We start from the raw sequence: 17867 nt of genomic DNA on the forward strand, positions 1-17867 counted from the left end.
TCTTCAGTTGATCTCTTGAAGAAACCAGATGAAATCAGCCTATCATAGTTGATCTCATGAAGGTTCAGACTGACGTAGCTTCAGCACAGAAAGAGTTGTGTGCTTATCTCAAAACTCTCACAGACAATCTTGCGTCTGACTGAACTCAGCCTCAACGCGAGAAAGGAAAAGCTAAAGAAACATCTTCAATTGCTGATCCTGAAATCTCTCCAATCCATGTTGTGCATGATGAAGAATTCTGCAAAGCTGCAGATGACTCTTCAGCAATGGAACCTACAAGTTTCATCACTCGTGAAGACCTGGAGCACTTTTTGAGGATCGAGGAAAAGACAAGGCATCATCTGTCCATCTTAACTAACCTTCATATCCTGCTTCCATACAGCGGATTCCTCTTCCAAAAGGTCATACCGATCCAACATTCATTCTTTATGATGGAACATGCAATACTCAAAAACATATTTCTCGGTTTCCCGAATTATTGGGCAAACACGAGCACAACATGTCGTCCGTCTGAAGGAATTTTCAAAGTCTCTGACAGGCAGAGCATACACCTGGTACAAAAACTTCGCACCGGGAAGTATCACCGATTGGGGAGAGATGATTAATGCTTTCTACAGAAAATACTTTTTCGTGTAAGACCAAATCACTCTATCTGATATAGGAAGGATGTTTCAAAGGAGCAGCGAACATTCTGATGATTATGTGAAATGGTTCATAGTTCAAGCCTTGGACTGCCATGACCCCAACGCCACATAGCAGCAACTTGTAGACTTATGCATCAACAAAATGATCCCGGTCTACAGAGCCTCGCTGGAAAACCTCCGATTCCACCCTTTCTCTGAACTTCATGAAGCAGCCAAATGATCAGCGACTCCTACACCTGCTTTACTGAGCAAAGTCTACAAGGTCGAGGAACCTCGGAGCAGCCGACGCTTGATCAACAAACAGTACAATGTCCAACCTTCCATGAACGTATTGCTCAAGGAGGCAAAAGGAAAGCTTTCTCTCAAACATGCGACATCCAACACCTCATCCTACAAAAGCATCACGGAAGGATAACTAATCTTGCACAAACCTCGACCCGGCATCGAACGGGAAATGATCAGACAGACTCAAACTTCTCTCGTCTCATGAAGGAGTGATCGAGTTACTGGAAGTTTGGTTTCAAGATGGTGCGATCAAATTGTCGTTCATCAGGAGAGATCCAACAGAAGAAGAAATGGAGAATCCCAGGAGTACACAAGAATCCTCTCTATTCAGAACCTTACGCTCTCTGAATTCAATGAAGCAGTTCAATCGTTGCTCGAGCATATCTGTAGAATCGCTTTATCTGTCGAAGGCACAAAGGAGAGACATGTTCACAACACTTAACCACATCGTGTCAAGAAGTCCATTCCGGAAATACTTCTTGAGCCTCCAGACACAGACCAAGATATGTACGACTGGGGACTGCTTACCACAGTCAATCTCAGAAGAAACGAATTTGGAAGAATATTGATCGATGCTGGAACCGCCATCAACATCATCCCACTGAAAACCTCAGAGCCGCATGCATCACTTGACAAGAAGCTACTCATGCTCCCATCTCAATCAGAGACCTTGAAGGAGCGCTCGGAAATACTCATGGCTACATCACTCTCAAAGTGAACATAAGTCCAACCTGGACAGAAACCAAGTTTCGCATAATCAGGAAGATCCAGGACATGACATGTCCTTCAGAAGAACGTGGATCCATGCTGAAAAGATGGGTACTTACAAAGCGCCTTTGGTTACACATCTCTCCAACGAAGAAAGTCCTGATCCAGAAGATTTGACGCACATTCCATCATCAGAGTACTTGGAGGAATTTCAAATTTTGACAAGGTTGAAGCAAAAACCTGCAAAATATGCATAGACATTCATCAAGGGTTCCGCACTCAGGCAAGTATCATTCCATGTCTATGTCATTTATTTCCTCACATGCTATCCATGCATGGGGACTCAATTCTGCTAACAACTCTGCAAGACGTTATGAATGGTAGCTTCACCGCATTAGTATTTTACCAAGGGGTTGAATTTGACGTTTATCCGGATCAAGCACCGAAACATTCATTACTAAGATGATTTCCAAACATGGCTAAGAACACTTTGGGCGTTTCTCTCGCAAGTCCATGTGTTCCACAAAATCGTCTGCACAAGTGTCGAATCCCATTACCGCAATGAAAGGGATGCTGAATCAACAGAAGAAACTCCAGGGCCGAGATAATAAAAACCCTAAGGCATTTGATGCTTAAAGAGTATACGCTTCAACGCTCAAGCATCTGAGAAGCCATCAAATTGTACTCCCAATCAAAGAGTACAACTTCAGCACAAATATCTCGACGATGACACATTGATTCAACACCAGCACGATCAAAGTGTAACTAAACTACGATCGATAAGTCTTCATTATCCCATGATAATACTTCTGAAGCAGATGCAACATCGTTCATACATGGATGAAACCAACTCCTTCAACATACACTGGGCAACCTGAGGTGATTCCATGAAACATCATCAACGGGATTCCTCTACATCACAAGCCCCTGCATGATTGAGGAACTTTCTTCACCAATCACATCCAGTATGAAAACTGCTGATGCTATATACCGCAACAACATCGACTCACTGACAAAGCCAGTTCATGGTGAAGTTATGCTTTCAGGAGCATTCAGGTTCAACTCTCAGTACACCTTCATCTTATGGACGCTCAACTCATCGACTAGTTCGTGAATGTGAAAGGCTCACTGGATGAAGGAGCAAATATTATATCTATAATCATGGTTCTAGCCTTTTCGGTCTTTGGAGCAACTTCAACCATGGTATCAACAATAATATCTAGAGGAACACCATCCATGATCTCAGCATCGACAAGGATCTCTGGAGCGTAATCATTCATGGTCTCAGCACCAACAACAGTCTCAGGAGCAACATCCTCAGGGCTTCATCAACTAATCATTCTCTGAAGTGTTACACATGAAGCGGACTTCTCTAACAACCAATGATTCATATCAAGATGAGCATACCTAATAAAATGCTCACATGAAAGTCTTCCCAAAGCTGGCACGACTGGTGGGCATAATACAAAGTCTTCTACAAGATGTTCTCATCACCTCTACAAATGAGATACAACACACTCCAGGCCATGGGTTTGCAAAAACGTACCAATGAGTGAGGAATGGGACAATTCTTCCTCAACAAATTATGTTCGTCTATGTCTCTTCTATAACATACCAAAAGGGTGCATCAATCGGACATGCGAGCTGAAAGATATGGCCTTTACCGTCAAGTCTACGAAATCTGAAAAATTTGTACGGGATTACAGATTACAAATGTGCACGCTTCGTTGGATGACCTCTACAACTCCAAATTGAGTGATTCTTGTTTCATGAGATAACTTAGTCTCTTAGCTTCAAAAGTTGGGGTCAAGCATCAAATTTCGACGTCGTATGAGGTTCCTACAGCTTCCAGAGTGTACAACATGCAAGCAGCAATTCTTAGACGGGATTCATAACTTCCACAGTCGATCGATGTCCACCAGGTCTTTTCGCTAAGTCCTTCATCAAGGTACCTCCAACTTCGACCACCTGGGTCTCTACATCAATTTTCCTACCCGGATCCTCTATCTAGGTCCTGCCAGAAGGAGGAAAAACGAAAGAGAGAGATTCAACAAAATACTGGGGACCGACGGTCCACTGATCATGACGATCAATTTCACAGTCCAACACTCGTGGTGCCGGGATCTCCAAGGCTATTCAATGATCGCAAAAGGAATTCTACCACCGGAACATGCCACCATGGTCATTACATCATCCTCTCTTGAGAGCAACCTCAGTTATGGTCTCGTGACCAGGGTTTCAGAAATGATGTTTCTACAACTGACAGAAACAAGATGGCACTGCAAGCACCATGCTCATGTATCAATCAAGGGGTCTTGATGTCAAACAAATCAATGAAATTAAAATCCTTCATCAACCGTTCAATACACAAGCGAATGGTCTAAAGACACAACAAGAGTGTTTTACAACAAGCTTGTCCGAGATGATTTTACACTGTCCCACACAAAGCAGTAAGCTGGGGAAAATTGGTAAAGAATCCAGGGATGGGTCTTGTACCATTATCTTCGTATGGATGTTCTCTACAACATATCCAAAATTCATAACAACTGGAGAAACTAGCGAAGAGTTGTGGCCAAAACATTCGACCACATGCCAGCTGAAAATTTTCTGAAGGTCTCCTGGAAGTTTACTGTTTCATCAATTTCGGATCCTAAACATGCTCGGAACTCAAAAATCTTCTGTATATAAGTTTGTAAATTTCCTGGGCATGAGGATACATGGGTAGACCGCGAAAATCCGACATCGGACGAAGATTCTACAACAATTTCAATGAAGACCTAACTTCTGAATTTTCTGATGACGAATTGTGACGAAATTCCTCATTCACCCACATCTGAATCAGGAGCTACACCATCAACACAAAACAGAACTTCATCTTCAGCCGAAAGTCTCACCTGCGGAGGTCAGCAGTGCTTCTCTGATGAGGGACGACTCTCTGATGATCGAGAGACATACAATGCGTCATCCTTCCAGCGTCTCTGAAAGGCCGATTCACCTCGGCATGAGCATCTGCAGAAGTCTTCATCGTTGACTTAATATTTTTTAGCATTCCCGGAAGAGCCAAACGAGTGGTAGTAACCAGAAGTCACCATTATCTGAGGCGAAAGGCATGGAGTCATGGATATACCAATAACAAACACGCAACAAAAATGGTAATCCTCAACTCTGACCTATTTACGGTTTCACGAACTTAGTAACGTAAAAACCTCGAAAAACTTGCTCGCTTCTTCAAACTTTCCAAGACGAGCAAAATTCATTATTTAAAGTCAACACCTGACTTTTCATGAAACTATGAATAATTCACATAACCTTTCATGTGAACATTCACTGATTTTCTACATGTGTGCATACACTATAAAATCGTCAAACTCATACATACATTATTTCATCACGAATACAATTGCTTGCTTTCAGCAATTGCTCAAAAATCATAAATTGATTTTCATGAAACCGTGAACAACCCACGTAAATTTTTACTGAGTGAACATCCACTGGTTTTTCAAAAATTGGACAGACGTCCATTCTACAATTGTGAAAACTCACAGACATTATTTCACCATGTATAATAGTCTACTTCCAACAGTTGTTCAAAATCAAAACATGATTTTACAATATATGTAAATATTTAACGTGAAACTCACGTAAATTTGAAAAATATATCTATATATTTTTTCTCCCTCGCGCGAGCATCTGTCTTTGAAGCGAGAGTATATTTTCAAAAATTTGTGAACGCTCACATATCGAAAATAAAAAATTTCATGAAAGCTCATAGATAAAAAAATTATTAACAAACGCACGTCTTTTCAAAAAAAAAAATCGCGTACGAGCATTCACCTTTATAACGAGAGTTTATTTCATTTTGTGAAATCTCACAAAGATAAAATTTTGGTTTTCGTGAAAGTTTATAGACAAAATTTTATATCATTAGACTCAGGTCTATTTTGTTTGTTCCTTAAACTAACGAACAAACGAGCGTCTATTCCTAAAACAAGGATTTCCTTATTGGGCCCGCCCCGCGAATCCTAAACGACCAAGGTCCCATCGTCCAAACCAGCTGTTCAACACCAATTTATGCTCATCAAACGACGCTCCAATCATGACATTGAAGCCTTCATCAAGTCGTGGTTTGCTCATGCTCTCTAAATCCGGTAACGTCTCAACTTACGACTAAGTTCAATTACTAGTATTATTATTTATGGACGGAAAATAACCATTTAATGCTGACTGAGGAACACAGCTTTCCTCAGTAAGCAGGGGACTTAATGTAGATGGTGGATTTTCAACAAGGGCTAAAATCGTAAACTCATAATTATACGAAGCTCTGATCCAGCAATCAGACGTGAGTATTGAGACACGGGTCTCTCATCGAATTCTCAACGGAGAGTACTTTCTCTCAGAGTACATGTAGATATGTAGTCTCACGACTGGACAACGGCATATCTCATGAATACTGAACACTTTCAGTGATTATTTCTATATAGTATCACAAGATGGACGGCTCATAGACAGCTTGCTCTGCTAGTATAGAGCGATAACGTCTTCAGTAACAAACAACGAGTTTACCCTGACTATATAAAGGATATGACTTACCGACAAGCTCATATCCGGATAATTAATGCTCCTAGACAGCTTGCTATGCTAGTATAGAGCCCACAAAGTTAATTATTCCCAATTAAGATTAATTCTGCCGTGACATTCACTACTGAATTTCCAGAATAATCTATTATTGCTCATATTCCATGGTCGAATCCACGACTGGTCCCATGGAATGGAAATAACAATTGCTCATATTCCATGGTCGAATCCACGACTGGTCCCATGGAATGGAAATAAACAATTGTTCTGATTCTATGATCGAATCCACGGCTTGATCTCATAGAATAGCAATAACTATATTATCTCATTACTCCGATTTCATGATCGAATCCACAACGGGTCTCATAAATGGTAATAGATAAATCTTAATTACTCTGATTTTATGGTCGAATCTACGATCCCATGGAATGGTAATGCTCACTTTATTATTCTGAATTCGTAGTCGAATCCTCAGCTTCATCTTATTACTCAATTTTGTGAATTATTCTCCACCGAATTCCACAATTAGTAATAAATAATCAACAACCGGGCGTCTGAGCTACCTCTAAGTAAGCCCCGATTCAAATTGTGAAGGTGTATTCAACGACGATACACTAACAGTCACCGCACGAACGAGTATTTCAAAATACAACGAAACAATGAACCTATGCAAAATAGGGAAGAAAATAATAAATAATTAAAAATATTGACCAAGGTGCTGGGAGCACAGACACACGACCGACCGACCGTGTCGTGGTCAATCCCACACCAGTTTTATATTTTTAATGCATTTTTATTATTTTCCATGATTTGATGAAAATTCTCTCATTTTATCAAATCTCTTTCGTCTCGAGGAAACTCCTCGGTTTCATGGTATTTTCATAAATTCGGAAAAAATAATATAAAATTAAGCAAAGAAGTGTGGGGCTTGATCGTTGGCCAACCGACCATGCCTTGGTCCCAGTTGGCCCCACACCTCACGGTTCCTCATTATTTTATTATTATTTCTCTAATTTCATGAAAAAAACTCCTTCATTTCATGATATTTTGCACAAATCATCAAATAATAAATAAAATTATGAAAACTTGTGGGATCAGGCCACTAGCCGGCCGACCATGCCCTAGCTGGTCCCACACGCCCCTTGTTTTATTATTTTATTTTAGTTTTCCTTGAATTCATCAAATTCCTTGATTTCATGGTATTTCTCTCAAATTAGGAAAAATTCCCTCAAATCATGAAAAATACTTAAAAAAAATATAAAAAACTATGAAAACTCGTGGGACCGGGCCTAGCCGGCCGGCCACGCCCCCACGGTCCCACACGCCAGTGTTTTTATTATTTTAATATTTTTTGTTTCCTTGAACTCATGAAAACTCCTTCAATTCATGGAAACTCCCTAAATTCATCAAATTTCTTAAAATTCATGAATTCTTCATAAAATCATCAAAAATATTATAAAATTAAGGAAAATGGCACCACGGGACCGTGGTCACGACCGACCAACCATGCCTTGGCCTCGGCGGTCCCACGCCTCCTTATTCCTTATTTTATAATTATTTTCCATCATCTCATGGTGTTTTCCTCAGTTTCGTCGAAACCCTAATTTTGGCATATTTTCTCGAATGGATGCTCAATTGCACGCCAGAAAATATCAAAATTCTCAGGACTGAGACGCGGACGCCTTGGGGACTCGAGCACGCTATCTTGACCGACCAAGATTGGCTCTTTGGATTACAGAAGCCGGTCCCATCAAGTTTCACAGTTTTGACCTAATTTGCACAATTGCACGTATTAGGTCCAAGACTCTTCCAAACACTTTGGATTTTCATGAAGTGATCATCAGGCGGTCACGTGACTACCCAGGGCCGGTTTCATGACCCCATGGTCGGTCCCTCACTCCGTCATAATTAATTAGGTTTTCTCACCTAAAGCTCAGACGAGCATTTTCGAATAAATGATTAAACCAGCATTTAATCATTCTTTCACCAACAAATCGTCAAATCTTCAGGAGTTCTTTGTATTTGCTCACGTGATCATATGGACACTACATGGTTGATCCAAGGTCCCATGTAGTCGCTCCCTCCTTCGTCCCATGGTTAAACTTCTGACGAACCATGAATTGATCATCAATTGATCAAATTAGGGTTTCTGAATCCAAGGATCATCATTACAGATTCCAACCTTAATAATTTTACGACGACCTCATGGTTATAAATTTTATTAATTATGCTCGGTTCAACAACCAGTATTCTAATTAATATTTTTGGTACGCTGCCAATAATCCATCAGATGAGCAACACATTCTCAGACGATCAAATATTCAACAATTCATCACATGAGCAACACTTGCTCAGATGATAAATATTTGCTCAAACCAAGAATATTGGTTCAAAAATCAATATTCAACGATCCATCGAATGAGCAATACTTGCTCACTCATCGTAAGAACTATACCTCTGTCTTATGACATGTTCAATTTATGAGTTTCAGAACATCATGTTCAACTCAGCAACTACATGGACTCATCGTCCCATCAAACCACGAAGTCATCAATTGACTAACATACCACGAGACGTCAATCGTGTCACTTTGGGGGGATATCACTTAGAGTTTTGGTCTGGCGGTCTACGACACGTGTGTTCAAACACACGATGGAATGTAAGCAAGTTGTGCAATCAGTTGAAGGAATTCACGAGGTAGTTGGTGGAAAATCGCCCAAGTCTCCACACGTTGAGAAGCTAGTTTCAAACACGATCTCCACTTCCCCACTCCTTCATTCCCTCAACTGTCACACTTCATGGGGTTATGGTGTCTAAAATTCCAGTAATATAAATAAGTCTCTGAATCATGATTGAGGGATCAGCATCAACAGTATCATCAATCTCACGTCTCATCGACAACATGAGATCATCAACTCATCAATTGAGCAACTACTGTCAATTGAGCAATTTCAATCATTCAGAGCTTATCATATTTAGAATTCACATCCACAATCTTTCATTACCATTGATTCCACACATTTCCCAGCTTCCCTCTTACAGATCAACCCATCCTCTCTTGTGGGCGAATTTACTCTGGAACGGTCATTGTCTTGATTTAGGCCGGAGTACTACATATTGATCTGTCGAATCTAAAGCACCCCCTTTGCAGCGGTGCATCTGTGTGAGGTTTAACATTTCGCTTGGTTCGAGGAGTCTCCTCCGTACGGTCGTCTCCTCAATTCCTTAAAAACCAGCAATTTGTTTTTCCCCATCTACACTTGCTTACCTGTATTTTTATTTGCCGCAACTTTCCACTCCATTCCTGGTGGATTATCATTCCTCATTATAGGAATTTGCTCAGCTGCAACCTCTTGAAGTTGATTACTTTTTGTTTTGTTTCTTGATTTCTTTCTACAATCTTCCTCACAATGACCAATAATGCTGCACTTTGCACAAAACTGAGGACGTTTATGAATATCCATATATTGCCAGAATTCCCTCCCATTAGCTTTTAACAAAATTCTTTCAGGGATGTGCTTTGAGAAATCAATATCCACAAGAACTGATGCAAAATAACCATACTCCAACCTTAGGGTTTTTTCATCAACAACAATTGGAGTTCCAAAACTCTTATCGATTGACGATATGGATTTTTTAGTCCATAACTCCATTGGTAATTCAGGTAACATGACCCATACAGCAGCACGAGAAGTACGCTGCTTGTTAGGGTTAAAGCTAGGGTACCAATCCTGTATCTGAAGAACTTTATTTTTAATGATGGCTTTAGGACCATTACGAATCCTTTCCTTTTCTTCAGCTGTTGCTAACATGATTATGAAGAATCCCTTGCGCATGGGAAGAAACTTCACATCTTGACCAAGTTTCCATTGTTCAACCAGAGCGTGTTTTACCTCAGGAAACTTCACACCTGTAAAATCTAAACGAGCTATGAAACTATGCTTGAAAGGTTTACATCCTTCTTGAAAAAAATCCAAAGGGATTTCCAAAGCTGGTTCTCCCTCTTTCAAAGTAGGATTAGGCAGAGAGGAAAGATCAATAGTTGTAGGGTTTAAGGTTTTCTTTCCCTTGAGAATATCCACAAAAGAATTAGTTTTGGCTGCACCTGTTGATTTACTCGTTAAACCCGTGTTATTAGAAGAAGATTCATGTTGTTCTCCCATTGACGATCATCAAAAGATTATCAAACAAGGGAGAAAACGTGAAAAAAGTTGAAAACCCCTAAAAAACTCTAGCCAGTCGCCAGAGCACTTAGGAGAGAGAGAAAATCCTAGTTGAACAATAAAAAAAAGGTATTCCATATAGATTGCTAAGCGAAATATTGGGTGAGGTTGTTAGATCCCCGCTTTTTCAAACCAGCAGCAATCAAAGAAAACACTTTTGCTAATGTCAAGAAAGCAACAATGTTGAACAAAGATAAGAAGAAGAAGAAGAAGAAGAAGAAAACTTGTCGATCTCCAATGGAAGAGGTTCCACAAAAAGGTAACATTAAAACTCAGTCTTCGTATGTTACTAAGCATTGTTATTATTGTGGTAATAAAGGACACTTGCAATGGGGATGCAGAGTTCGTAAGATGCAAGATGCACTCTCTTTTGTATCAAACGAATTGGCTAAGTTTGCTCCCCGAAAGAACTCATATCGTTATTGTCCTAAGTTTAGGCAAAATAATTATTATAATGATAGTTCAAGTTTGCCTATCGCTCAACAAGGTCATCTCATATAAGACCCAATTATAAAAAAAAAGATAACTTTGTAAATGCGAAGACAAGAACTGATGTTCCAAATTGGAGAAAAGTTGTTTCGCAAAATATCCAAAAGGGCAATGGTCCTAATGGTATGAAGGAGAAAGCTTCTCCAGCGAAACCCATCTGTAAATGGGTCCCTAAGTCCTCCATAGCCAAGAAGGGACCAAAAGTTAGTCACAAGAATGACTCTCAACTGTTAATTGTTGGTGACAATAATTACAAGAGTTTTCTTGAAAGACTAAAGAAAGATATCATAACTGAAATCTCTTGTACTAGTGAACGTTGTGATAATGACACTCTTCATCACAAGTCAAAGAAGAAAAACAAGAAAAAACAAATCAAGCAAGAGGTCAAGAATGATGATTCTGTCTTAGTCACTTCTGACAAACAAGACAAGGCTCAACTCAACACAAATTAGTTGTGTTGGAATGTGCATGCTCACCTTTGTGCTCAATCTTTGAAGGATGAGGAAGCACATGACCTCTCGGTTATTATACGACTAATTAACATATTTTTGGAGATTCTTTTTTTATATACTCATACTTTCTCTGTCTATATTTAAGATTTTGAGAGAAACGGTAGTTTTGAGTTTATGATGTTGATATCTTCAGGTCATATATGTGTAGCTCTTGTTTTTACGATTAAAACGAGCCAAAAATCACTGAATTCGGACATTGTATGCAAAAGTTATGTCTAAAACAGTTTCGTGTATGGATTCATGTTGGTAACCAGTCCTGGTAACTGGTGTAACCGGTCCTAGTGATTGGTCCATATGAAGGAACGTAAAACTATTTTGCTCATAACTTCTTCGTCTGAACTCGGAATGACCTCATTATTTTGGTGTTAGTTTCATAATTCAATTTCGTGTTGGCTCACTTCCTTATGATTAATGATTGGTAGAACCGACTAAACCCATGCATGTGATTTGATATGATAAATCACATAGTAGATATGTGTATTCGGTTTATGGGATGTCTGATTTCGGTTTTCGTAAACCTTAATATTCGATCTCATATGATGTAACCCTTATGGTTTGTGTGACTTTTTGATTTAGCGGGATTAAGTTCTAGCCCATGTTGGTAGGATTTATCAAAGGATCATAAGGTGTTCCGTTTGAAACTCATATGTGAAAAGTCACAATATGTTGAATCAATTTGTGTTTACATGAGTTATGTTTAGCATAACATATGTGTTTCGGGTTGAGTTATTGGCACACATTAGTTAAAACCGTTTCAACCTTTCTCTGCTAAACGTTGCCTTTGCATTATTATACGCTTCAATTACGAGGTTGGCATCAACTTTTCCAACTTCACTAACCTCTTGACGACCCTTCGTGTGAAGTCTAAGAGATTATTAGTTGTTTCCTGTTACAAAAGGAACAAGTGGCTCTTCCCTTTCTATTCCCGAGATTAATTTTAAAGTGTTCGAAAAATGCATCCGACAACATTCCAAAGTTTGTTATTGAATTTGGCTATAATTGTGAAAACCAAGTTAATGCTTTACTAGTTAAGGTTATCGGGAAGGTCCTGCAGAGTAGCTCATTAATATATCCCCATAGAGTCATTGAAGCTTGGAAATGTTGGACGTGCTCCACTGGATCACCACTCTTTCCATCAAAGAACTCCTTTTCATCGTTAATATTTGTTGTCTCTCGTTTTTGGATTGTTTTAGAGTCAACACTTCTTCAATCACTTCACTGAGTTTCTTTCTGTTGAGATCCTCTCCTCGTGGTTATTCTCCCTCAGTTTCTCTATGGAACCAGTCATTCCTGAGCGGATTTGTCCTTCACTCTACACGGTCTTTCTCACGTCTAGATCTTTTTGAATGGTTCCTGGTGAAGTGATCGTTCATATGCCTGCGCCTTTCGGTTCGTCTATGGCTCGGCCCAAATCGCCTATCTTGCTCAATCGTGTGATACTGATCACCCTCAGGTACGTAACGATCATAATAACCATTTTTATGTGGATCATGACTATGTTGACGATCATTTCTGACACTTTCGACTATTTTTCCATCATTTCGACCGATCCATCGCTCGTCAAGAATTTCATTCCTTTCGCGTGCGATGTCACATTCTTGGCGTGTATGACGGTTTGAAATGTTGTTTTAGGAACGTGAGACAGCTGCTTCTTCAAGTTCTTTTCTTTTCTCTAATGCGATTATGAGTCGCTTGTTTTCCTTGTCCAACTCTTGGTAGCGCTCACGTAGCGCCAAGTCGATAGGATTCACTTGTAGATTATTAGCTTGCACAGTACTTGCGGCATAACGCATACCTCTATTAGCAATGGTCTCAATATGAACACCTTGAATACTTGGGTGTCGGTTTCAAACCTCTCTTTGACGATTGAGGTTTTCGCTATTGGTGAGAGGAGGTGTTCTACGTACCCAAACATTGTTTCCCCTGAGACTCGGGCAAGTTCTCAGAGAATGAGAACCCGATGTTGTTGATGAAACTGACGGTTCCCTTTCATCTTGGAAAGTTTGGACGACAACGTTCTGTATTGTTCGATTGACGATGCATTGAGCAGGAGGATTTCAAGTAGGTGCATCTCTGTTCCTTCCATGTTGATTTTCTCGTGAATATTCCACGTGATCTCTTTCTTTTTGCAGATTTTCGTAACACTAAACAGAAAACAAGTGTTATAACTGTTGCTGTTTCTGAGAAGATCTGCAACGCTTGTCTGGCTGTTGCTGGTTCTGAAAACTGTTGCTGTTTCTGAGAAGATCTGCAACGCTTGACGGGCTGTTGTTGTTTCTGAAACTGTTGTTTTTTCTGAGAAGATCTGGAAAGCTTAACTGGTTGTTGTTGTTTCTGAATCTGTTGCAAAAACTTCTCTTTTAAAAAAGCTTGGAAAACCAACATTTTTCGCAAGGGGAGCACAATGTTTTTGCTCGTAGTCCCCTTAGTCGGCGCCAAAAGATGTTGGTGCAAAAATATTCACTCTAACACTTTTCGAGATGCGTGTAGATGGATTAAATCTCCGTCGTTGATTTGATTCCACTAAAGATGCTGATGAAATTATGATTGATGTTGTTTGGTTGATCTCCAACTACTGATTCAGCTCCATAAGAAATTTTTGATGTGATCGACATTGAATGGTGGGGGTACCTGCAAAAACACTCTTATGATAATGTCAGATAGAGTTTCTCAGCAGGTGTTTTGTGTGGAAAAGGATTAGAAAACCTGTCCCTTTTTAAGTTGGGATTTAGCCTCTATTTATAGGCAGAAAGTAGATCTAGCTTTAGGGATTCATAGTTATCTTAATAACTTCCCTTACCTGTATAAATCCAAGAAAACAATGATAAAGTTTGTTATTCATCTAATACTTATCTTAATTATTATCTTGAATAATAATTATCCTCTCTCTTTGTAATTATCTTAAATAGTTATAAAATCTAAACCAATTCCTTCCTATTTTTATTAGGGCCTTGCATTTATCTTAATTATTATCTTAAATAATAATCAAAACCAAAGATAATTATCCTCATTCTGTTAGGATTTCTATAATTATCTTAGACATAAACTATAACTGCCCAAGATAATTATCCCATGGTAATTTTATCCTCTTTTTGTTAGGATTTAATATAACCATAATTATCTTAGATGATTTCAAAGACTAATTTTTAAATATCATAGTCCTCATGACCCTTATCCAAATTAAAACCCCTTTCCTGGAGAGAGGATAATTTGGGTTGGTGGGCCGAACCATGGGTTTTAAGAGCCAACCCATGGGTCTTTGGGCTTCCATAATAAGCAAAAATGATTTTCCATAATAAACCAATGGGATTCAATAATATGCCAACCAGGCTTCCAAAATAAGCCAGTTATGTTTCCATAATAAACAAAATGGACTTCAATGATAAGCCAACTGGGGTTCCAAAATAAGCCAGTTATGTTTCTGTAATAAACATATGGGACTTCAACAATAAGCCAAACAAGTTTATTTAATAAATCATATCGGGCTTCCAAAATAAGCCAAAACGGATTTCTATATTAAACTATGGGTTTCCACCATAAACCAAATGGACTTCTATATTATCTTTTTTTTTATCGGTAAAGATAAAATATATTTATCAAAAAAGAGGATACAAAAGATTTTTACCACCCAAGATTACAAAAGAAAAAACTCTATGCAAGCAAGTAAAAATACTTCTTGAACAGAGGGAGAAAAAACCAAAAAGACCCCAAAAAACCAGAAACAGTAATCACTTATTGACTAGTTTAAGGTGGGAAATGAGTTATTGGCTAGTTTTCTATAACATCAGAAAAAGGAAAACTCTCGAACTCCATGAAAATTAAACTCCACTCAAACATGTCATATTGAGCTTTTCGGATGACAGTTGCTTCTGGGTTTTGTTTACCATTGACTGCTCTTGAGTTTCTTTCTTTCCAAAGATTCCAGAGTATAACAGCCGGAATCATGCTCCAAATTTGTGTTTGAACCTTGTTAGTTTGAGGAATAGTCCAAGCAAAAAGCAAAGAAGCCACATCTCGAGTCATTACGAAAAATAATTTCAGTTGTTCTATAAAATGGGTACAAACCTTTTGTGCAAAAACACGATGCAAGAAGATATGATCTGCATTCTCGATACCATTACATAACAAACAACTAGTAGAAACCTCCATCCCCTTTATTCTGAGCAAGTCTCTTGTTGGAAGTCTTGAATGAGCTAAAGTCCATAAGAAAAAACCAATCTTAGGAGGTACCTTTAACTGCCAAATAATTATGAAAATATTATTAACAGGCGTCTCCATTTCTTCATTTGCAAGCTTATCATAAGTAGACTTGACAGAAAACATTTTTTTGCTTGTCAAAGGCCACTCCATAATATCTTCATCATCTTGTTTAATTATAGATGTACTCAATTCTCTTTGTAGCCATCTCATCTCAGTTCTAACATTAGAATTTAATCTTCTTGGAACACCCACATCCCACACAATACTCCCTGCAACCTCTGTAAAACAATCTGACACAGGAGCCTTTTTTCTTTCTAGGTATGTTATAAAGATTAGGGAAAAAATCCTGTAGAGGAGAAGAAAGAAGCCAGTTATCAATCCAGAATCTCACCTTCTTGCCATTGTTCACTTTGAACTTCATATTTGATTTGAATATGCTTCAACGCTTCATAATTCCTTTCCAAACAACTCTGCCAAAAGAGAGCCAATCAACAACATTTGTGCCATATTTTTCTACAACAATATCCTTCCAAAGAACACCATCTTCATTTGTAAATCCCCACAGGCATTTTGTGAGAAGAGATTTATTCATCTTTGTCAGATTTTTAATGCCAAAACCACCAAACTTTTTCCTTCTATAGAGAACAACCCATTTCACATAATGCATTTTTTTCTTTCCTCTGTTGTCATTCCATAAGAAATCCCTCATCAGCTTCTCCAATTTTTTCGACACAGACACAGGCATTTCAAAGAGAGACATATAATATGTCGCTAAACTAACAAGTACACTATTAATTAGTGTGATTTTACCAGCTCTATTCAATAAGGGTTTTTTTCCAACCCGTAAGCATAGAAATGAACTTATCTATAACTCTATCCCATTTGGCTATACCTTTGTATTTATCACCTAAAGCCAAACCTAAATAGATAGTGGGATGACTGCCAGTATAACAAACAAAATAAATTAGCAAATTGATGTAGATCTTCATAGCCCACACCAAAATTTTGGCTCTTGTGAAAATTAATTTTAAGGCCAGTTACTATAGTTACCTAAAATCTGAGAGAGGTTAGAAGTGGGATTCTAGGGTTTATGAAAGTGAGTTACGGGAGGTTGAGCACGAACAGTCTTCGCCTAAACCACGCACAGTTACCGTTCAAAGGCTTCTTCAGTCACATGGAAGAGATTTAAGGATGGTCTTAGGGAGGGAAGCAGATGAAGAGAGAGATCAGAGAATTCTAGGGTTTGAAGAAAAATTGCTCTGAGAGGTTATGAGAAAGATTGTGATAGCTTGGAGAAATAGATGACCTATTTATAGCTGAATTCTCTAATCTCAGGTCGATGAAGATAAGGATTGCTTTCCGCGCCGTGCGAAGCAATTCTCACGTATCTTCAGGAATAGATAGATAAACTAGGTTGATTTTATCTCATTATTCCACCGCCTTTACTCTCTTTTGTTGTGAGTAATAAGCCGGGTATTTCTCACGCGTGCCGTAGACCGCCAGACCCAAACCCTAATTGTTATCCTCCCATTTGTGTAAAGCTAAGTCAGCCTTTGTGATGACGTGTTGAGAGAGAGAAATATTATATTTTATCCGAGTTGGCCGAGATAGAGAGATATTCTCTGATTTGTAAGAATGACTAGGACGAGTCACGTGAAAAGGCATGGGATGCCTCAGAATTCGTGCAGAAAGGATACTCGATTCCTACATGAGGCTCGTGCCTACCATGTGGAATATTCAGCCTTATCTGAAATTTCCCGAGAGAATTGAATCTCTTTAAGACCTTGAAGAGAGAGTTGAACCTATCTGAGACCTTAAAGAGGGATTTGAATCTCTCCGAGATTGCGCAGAGGGATTCGAATCTCTCCGAGATTTTGCAGAGAAATCGGAATCTCTCTGAGATTTTTCATATATATTTGAATTTCTCCGAGATTTTGCAGACGGATCAAAATCTCAACGAAGATTTTCTTAACGGATCTGAATCTCTCTGTGGCTAGCTGGGACTCGTCTTGGAGAGAGAGAAAAGGTTTTGTGTGCCCGATTAATGCCTCTGCGAGACTTTGGATCACTTGTCTTTGACCAGCGTATCTTGCAGAGATGTGCTAGGAATCAATTGTGTGTCCATATGATGGGCCAACAAGACCACTGTATCTCGAAAGGATGTTCTAGGAGTCTGTCGAAAGGACCCAGAGGCAGAATAACCAGTGTATCTCGCAGGGATGTTCTATGAG

The 17867-nt window shown here is 39.0% G+C and overlaps 1 protein-coding gene across 1 annotated transcript; it reads right to left on the minus strand.

Annotated features, from left to right (window-relative positions):
* Positions 1-9466: 9466 nt before the first annotated feature.
* LOC113296290 lies at positions 9467-10375 on the minus strand. The gene has a single exon (XM_026544599.1). It carries the CDS (start codon positions 10373-10375, stop codon positions 9467-9469), a length of 909 nt encoding a protein of 302 aa, XP_026400384.1.
* Between the last annotated feature and the right edge of the window lie 7492 nt (positions 10376-17867).

This window comes from Papaver somniferum, chromosome 7, assembly GCF_003573695.1.
Source record: "Papaver somniferum cultivar HN1 chromosome 7, ASM357369v1, whole genome shotgun sequence".
NCBI lineage: Eukaryota > Viridiplantae > Streptophyta > Magnoliopsida > Ranunculales > Papaveraceae > Papaver > Papaver somniferum.